The 6,319-nt window shown below is 44.7% G+C and overlaps 1 protein-coding gene across 1 annotated transcript; it reads left to right on the plus strand.

Annotated features, from left to right (window-relative positions):
* Positions 1-1,224: 1,224 nt before the first annotated feature.
* LOC123186679 (uncharacterized) lies at positions 1,225-5,885 on the plus strand. Its single transcript, XM_044598394.1, has 4 exons — positions 1,225-2,935; positions 3,088-3,113; positions 4,060-4,210; positions 5,343-5,885. Exons 1-4 carry the CDS (start codon positions 2,578-2,580, stop codon positions 5,642-5,644), a joined length of 837 nt encoding a protein of 278 aa, XP_044454329.1. The 5' UTR covers positions 1,225-2,577; the 3' UTR covers positions 5,645-5,885.
* The last annotated feature ends 434 nt before the right edge of the window (positions 5,886-6,319 follow it).

Genomic DNA, 6,319 nt, shown 5'->3' on the forward strand with positions numbered 1-6,319 from the left:
TTGGATGAACATTTTTTTCAAATGCAATGAACTTTTTCCAAATTTGATGATATTTTTCTAAAATTGATAAACTTTTTTAAAATTGATGATCTTTTTTCTAAAATTAGATGAACTTATTTTATAATTGGATGAAGTTTTTTTCCAAATTGGTAAACTTTTTAAAAAATGGTGAATTTTCTTTTCAATTTTTTATGAACGTTATTTAATTTTTCTAAAACTATTTTTTAAAATTGATGAACTTCCATGGCTTGATACATCCATGGCTTGAACTTCCTAGTGGTTAGCCGAAGTCGTGTTAGTAGTGTAGGGCGCAGGTTCGATACTTCATGTGAGCGCTCTTATATATTAGTTTATGGAGAGAGTATTTTTTTTTTCAGAATCATTTACGGAGGGAGTAATGCACCATTTTGTGGCGGTCCGTTTCGTGGGCCGGTGCTGATTAGGAGCTCCCACTACCATGCCTTACAAAAAAGAGTGCGAAACAAATAGAAAATGGGCCAAAAACAGCCATGGCGAATAACACTAAATAGTGTCAGGAAAAATATTAATAAAATAAAATTACCATGGATTTGAAACAAAAATGCACGGCTTGATTTTATATGATTTTCATTTTTTAGAGAAATATTCATTCTATTCATCTTCAATCAGGGCAGTATAATGAGCACCAGAAATAAATTATATCCAGATTCATAGACCACCTAGCGATAACTACAAGTATTGAAGCGAGCTGAAAGCGCGCCGCCCTTATCGCCCCTCCCTCGCCGGAGCCGAGCACAACTTATTATAGTAGATAATCGGGTAGTCGTTGTGCTAATGCCTCATAGAACCAACGCATCAGTTTTCACTTGCTTCATTAACAACACGTAAAACATCCTGCCAGCATACCAGTGCAAATAAATCTTGGTTTATTTTCTTTCTAATTTTGTCCGTATTGTATGCCCCTCTCTTCTATAGACCCATTTAATTGTCAGCACAAAAAAAGACCCATTAATTATGGGAACGTTTGGGGCCGGGGCGCCAGCCGAACGCTCGGCCGGTCGCACGCGGCTCGTTCGATTGCCCACATCATACGTTTCCAACAGGTAGATCGGTCGGTTGCGCCCCACGTGCCTGTGTGGGACCAAGCACCGCTCAGCGATCTTATCCTCATCTCTCCCGTCATCTTCAACGCCCAACCACACATGACTGCGTCTTCCACCTTCCTCTCCCCCTGCTGCCCCTTACCATTTGCGAAGACAAGCCGGCCGCCGCGCCATGAACCTACGGCAGCCTATCCTCTTTCTCCCTCCGCACCTCCCCAACCCCCGCCTCGCCGCAACATCAAGGTCCTGCAAGGGGGACGCCTGCAACGGGGACGTGTGCTGCTTCCTGCGGTGGTTGTGCAGTCGGGGAGAGACGCCGACGATGCCCTGTTGCTTTTGTGCAGCGATGCCGGTTGTAGCTTTTTGGATTGACGGATGTAGCTTTTTCACTAGCTGGTCGCATCTTTTTTGAATTGTTCTATTCCACCCCCCAATCACTTTGTTTTTGCCAGAAACTGGCATCATTGTTTTGCAACGACCGGCCAGGATTTTTGCTCGAACCGGCTCTGCGGTTGCTGCAACCGGCAAGACGACGTGCCCATTGGAGTTGGAGGTGTAGCGCGCTCACCGGCGATGTGGTTTTTGCTGGAACCAGCATAAATGTTTGCTGGAACCGGCTAGTTATTTTGCTACAATCAGACTTTGGGGATTTTTGCTGCTATGTTTATTTTGCTGGAACTAGTGTCAAATTTTGCTACAACCGGCTATTCCTTTGCTACAAGCAGATTTTTTTCTTCTGATTTTTGCTTCTATGGTTGTTTTCCTGGAACCGGGCAGCGGGGATGGTGACCGTGCTGGAACCGGGCAACGGGGATGCTGGAACCATTGGTAGTTTTTGCTTCTACTAGTAGCATTTTTTGCTGGAACCTGCATGTTAAATTTTTTGTCGGGACGGAAGTGTTTTTGTTGTAATTGATTTTTGCTGGAACTTGCATTTTTCTTTGCTGGAGCTGGCTCATGGGATTGCTTCCACAGGCGAGGTGGTGCCCGCGCTGATTTTTTTGCAGTATTCTTTCTTGTTTTTTGCTGGAAACAGTATTTCTTTTTGCTGAACCGGCCAGAGGATTTGCTTCAACCAACGAGAAGGTGCTGGGTGGCGACGGAGAAGACTGTGTTCATTTTTTTTCCTTTTCTGCAGCCTTTGTGTTTTTCTGCTGGAAACAGCAATTGATTTTGCTGGAACCTGCCAAAACAGAGATTTTTTGCAGTTGTCCAGCGAGGCGAGCGGCCACAGCGTGCTTCATCCTGTGAGCCGGCGGGCAGCCGCGGTGAGCCGCCGAGCGGTGGCGGTGAGCCAATGAGCGGCGGGGTGGGGGCTATGCGCAAACCACCGCAGAGGATATGGTAGATCTGAAGCGAGGAAGAAGCAGACGTGCGTGGGATAGCTCGCTGAATCGTGCGGTTCTGGAAACACTAATTGTGCGGCTGCACGAGGACCGGCCGAAACGTTTGGGCGGGCGCACCGGCGCCCAGCGCTGGCCATTAATTATCGGTCATGGATTTGGGCGACCTCGACCCGACTGCCCCGGTTGACTCTCCTGTGACTGTGATGTCTACAGGTCTAGCAGAGGAGATCGTTCCAGACTCCCAGTCGCCCTCAGTCTCTCTCCTCCCGAACCCAAGCGAAACTCACCGCCTCGCCCGCCCAGCCCGAAATCCAGACCTGGTCTCCACGGTCGCGCCAGCCGCCATGGCGAGGTGGCCGCCGGCGATGCTGCTGGTACTGGCAGTGGCGCTGGTGGCGGCGGGCACCGAAACCGGCGAGTGCATCCATGAGCTGGTGCCCTACGAGGGTGGCTTCACGTCGGGGAATTTCGTCGTCGTTGACCATGACATCTTCTGGAGCTCCGACTGCCCAGACCCGGAATAATTGATGATAACCCCCCAGTTCATGTCACTTTGATCATAACCCCCCTTTGTGTCACTGACATGTGGGCATGTCAGTGACACAAAGGGGGGGTTATGATCAAAGTGACATGAACTGGGGGGGTTATCATCAAATCCCCCCCAGACCCCGGCATCGACTTCACGGTACTCGCCCGATTCATCTCCCTCCCCCTCATCGCATTCTTCCTGCGGATTTGATTTGATTTGGATGCGAGGATCTGGTTGATTTGAGTCGATTATGGGTTGTTTTGGTACGGATCTGTGGGGGCTGTCGGCTTGAAATTGGTCCCGCATCGAATCCCGGGGATCTGCGCTGCGGCTTGCCGATTTGGCGATTAGTAACGTGCATTATTTTTGTTTAGTTCTAGTGCGTAACTTGTACTGTATATTAATTTAATATAGGGGAGTGTTGATTCGTTGGTGCTCTCGTGCAAAATCCAGACCACTGAGGGAAATTTCGGGTGCTCCTTTGGTATCTGTGGCTTGGCATGCGTGTATTGTGAGTGCAGTCCATGGATGATTCAGATTCTAGTGATTGACAACACTACTGATTTCATGGAAATTGTTGCTTCATAAAAGTATATGCTTTGATGAAGAGCTTCTTCTGGAGTTCCGTTATCAGATCGGGATCCTTAAGTTCACTTGAGCACACATTTTGTTTGCCCCTTTCACAATTGAGTTTCTGCATTCTCACTTTCTCGCTCTAGATAGAGAAATTGATACAACTAGCATACCTTATTTCTTTGAGAGAAGTGCATATTTCAACCCTGAAATCTTGCCCTAGTCTAATTTACAACCCCGAACTTCAATAACGTCTAAACTACAACCCCCAACTCTCAAAACCGGTCAGGATTCATCCTTTCTCTACCTCTCGACCAGTTTTGACCAAGTTGACCGGTTTTAAAGGTTGAATCCTGACCGGTTTTGAGAGTTTGGGGTTGTAGTTTAGACGGTATTGGAGTTCGGGGTTGTAAATTAGACTAGGGCAAAAGTTCGGGGTTGAAATATGCACTTCTCTCTATTTCTTTCATTTAGCAATTGATCCATGGACCACCTTGCTCATGTTTGATAATACTGTTTGTGAACATAGGTAACTTCACGAGGCGGTAACACTGTATATACGTTGAAGGGAAAATCTGGTGATAAATTCGAGTTTAATGCTCCAAGGGGTGGAACGTACAAGTTTTGTTTCCATAGTCCATATGGAGCACCTAAAACTGTTTCTTTCTACGTTCATGATGGTTAGCTTACTGGCCCTGTTCCTCAAGCTCGGTATTCTTCAAATTAGTTTGTTTGCAAGTGTTGAGCACTGACCGATTAATTGGATTCTTAAATGGATCACCGGGACATAAACTAGAAAATGTATCCGCTCTAGTAGTAAAGATATGCATGCAGGAATGACTAGCAAGCCATATATACCAAAATTTTGATGTACCTTGCAAGAGATCAAATGGGCCGTGGCAAGGGCAACTTGGTAGGCAAGTAGGAAAATACATAGTAGTTGTGTGGTGTTGATTGTGGCTATTTACTGTTATGAACTTTATTATTAGCCATGCACGTGCCTTTATTTTTATGGCCGTGCAGATGGACAAATGTAATTTAAAATCTTCAAACCTAAGCCTATACATATTGGATGTATCTAGGTTGAGTAATTGAATTGAAATTCTGATGTAATATGCTCGCATATGATTTAGTAATTTGTTTCTCTAGACCAATATTAAACTACTATAAGCGAAATTTTGAATCAAATAGTGGGCTAGTATAGTCTCAACGCTATTGTTTATAAGAGAGTGAGTCTTGCCATGTAAAAGAGTTTGAGTGTCTCGCCATATAGGGAGGAGTAAGATGTTGGATGAACTGTTTGGCTTCAGAGGATAGAGTTTAATTCAATTAATCGGATTAAGTCAATAGAATTAGAATTCTATTCACGTAGATTTTTCCATTGGACTCTACTTGGAATTAAAATCTCTGTTTTTTAAACAAAAACATAGCTGCACATTTGGAAGTTTTTAGCAAATTACTGCACCTATTAGTAATATGGTATCGTATCAAAACGGGGATGCGGAGGGGCCAGTAGGCATGAAACACATCTACATTTGGGGGCCTGATCAGTCCCCTACCAAATCGTTGCCTTGCCAATATTTGGCATGCGAACAGAAACTGGCATGCCTAGGTGGCTATGTCACTTGTCAAATTATATTAGTAGTTGTCAAAATACTAATCATAAATTTAGCTGGCAATATGTTTCCAAGCCCCAACTTTGGCTTGCTGAAATTTGGAAAGGCAAATGTTGGTATTAAAGTGACCAGCCCCTGGATCTGTGGCCTTGTTAGTTGATCCTCATCATGAACCTTGTCTCACCCTTTATCTCAGGTCGCAATCTTGTTCTGGAGGAGGCCCTGAAGGGGGGAGCCTTCAAGAAGAGGTATGATGAGTGGATGGCTAGGTATCACCGCACATACAAGGAGGAAGCCATGAAGAAGAGGTTCGAGGAGTGGATGGCCAAGTACCGTCGCACCTACAAGGATGATGAGGAGAAGGCGCGGCGCTATGAGCTATTCAAGGACTGTGCCAAGATGGTTGATAAGCTTAATGTGTTTTCGGGTGGGGCGACCACAAACAACTTCTGCGACTATTCTGAGGATGAGAGGCAAGCCAGCTTAGGGGCCGAGTAATCGTGATTGCCATCAGTGATGGCAAGGAAGTGGCTCTTATGCCTAAGGTAAAATGGGCTCCAATCATCTGAGACCTCGAACTCTTGTCATTGATCATCTGCACAAAAATATAGTAGTAAGTTCATATTATCTTGGTGTAGAATCAGTCATACACCATACGACATGTAATATCTCTGCTCGGTGGGCATTTGCTGCTCTGTGAACTGCAACATTGGCTGCTCCAAATAAACAAAACGAACTGCAAGAGATGAATGTGAACTGTACGTCACCTCTACATACTAGTACTCCATTAAGAGAACTGCAATTCATGTGAACTCTTATATAAACCTAAGGCACAAGGTTAGTCTTCAATTTATATTGTCATATACATCAAAGAAAATAACTTGCTGCTCTTAATAAGTAATCTAGTTGTGCTAATTGTCATATATCAGAAAATGCCAACGGAGGCCGAGCTCCAGGGAGCTCATTTTTATATTTCATTTTTCCTGATCGCGAAAATTTCAAATTTATTCATGAACACATATACACATGTATACTACGTATTAGTAAGCGTGCACGTGCAACGCACGAATAACTGTACATAGGAATTTCCCTGTTCATAATTAGCAAAATTCACACATCAAAGGCAATCAAGGGGGTGAACTTTCCATAGAGAACATACATGATATTTACTGT

The sequence above is a fragment of the Triticum aestivum genome, chromosome 2A (genome assembly GCF_018294505.1).
Source record: "Triticum aestivum cultivar Chinese Spring chromosome 2A, IWGSC CS RefSeq v2.1, whole genome shotgun sequence".
Classification (NCBI taxonomy): domain Eukaryota; kingdom Viridiplantae; phylum Streptophyta; class Magnoliopsida; order Poales; family Poaceae; genus Triticum; species Triticum aestivum.

Bases quoted from the DNA above. Each gene is read 5' to 3' on its own strand.
- LOC123186679 (XM_044598394.1), top strand. From the start codon at position 2,578: ATGGATTTGGGCGACCTCGACCCGACTGCCCCGGTTGACTCTCCTGTG. The intron at 3,114-4,059 runs GTACTCGCCCGA...TTGTGAACATAG, and splicing joins ACCCCGGCATCGACTTCACG to GTAACTTCACGAGGCGGTAA. The intron at 4,211-5,342 runs GTTAGCTTACTG...CCTTTATCTCAG, and splicing joins TTCTTTCTACGTTCATGATG to GTCGCAATCTTGTTCTGGAG.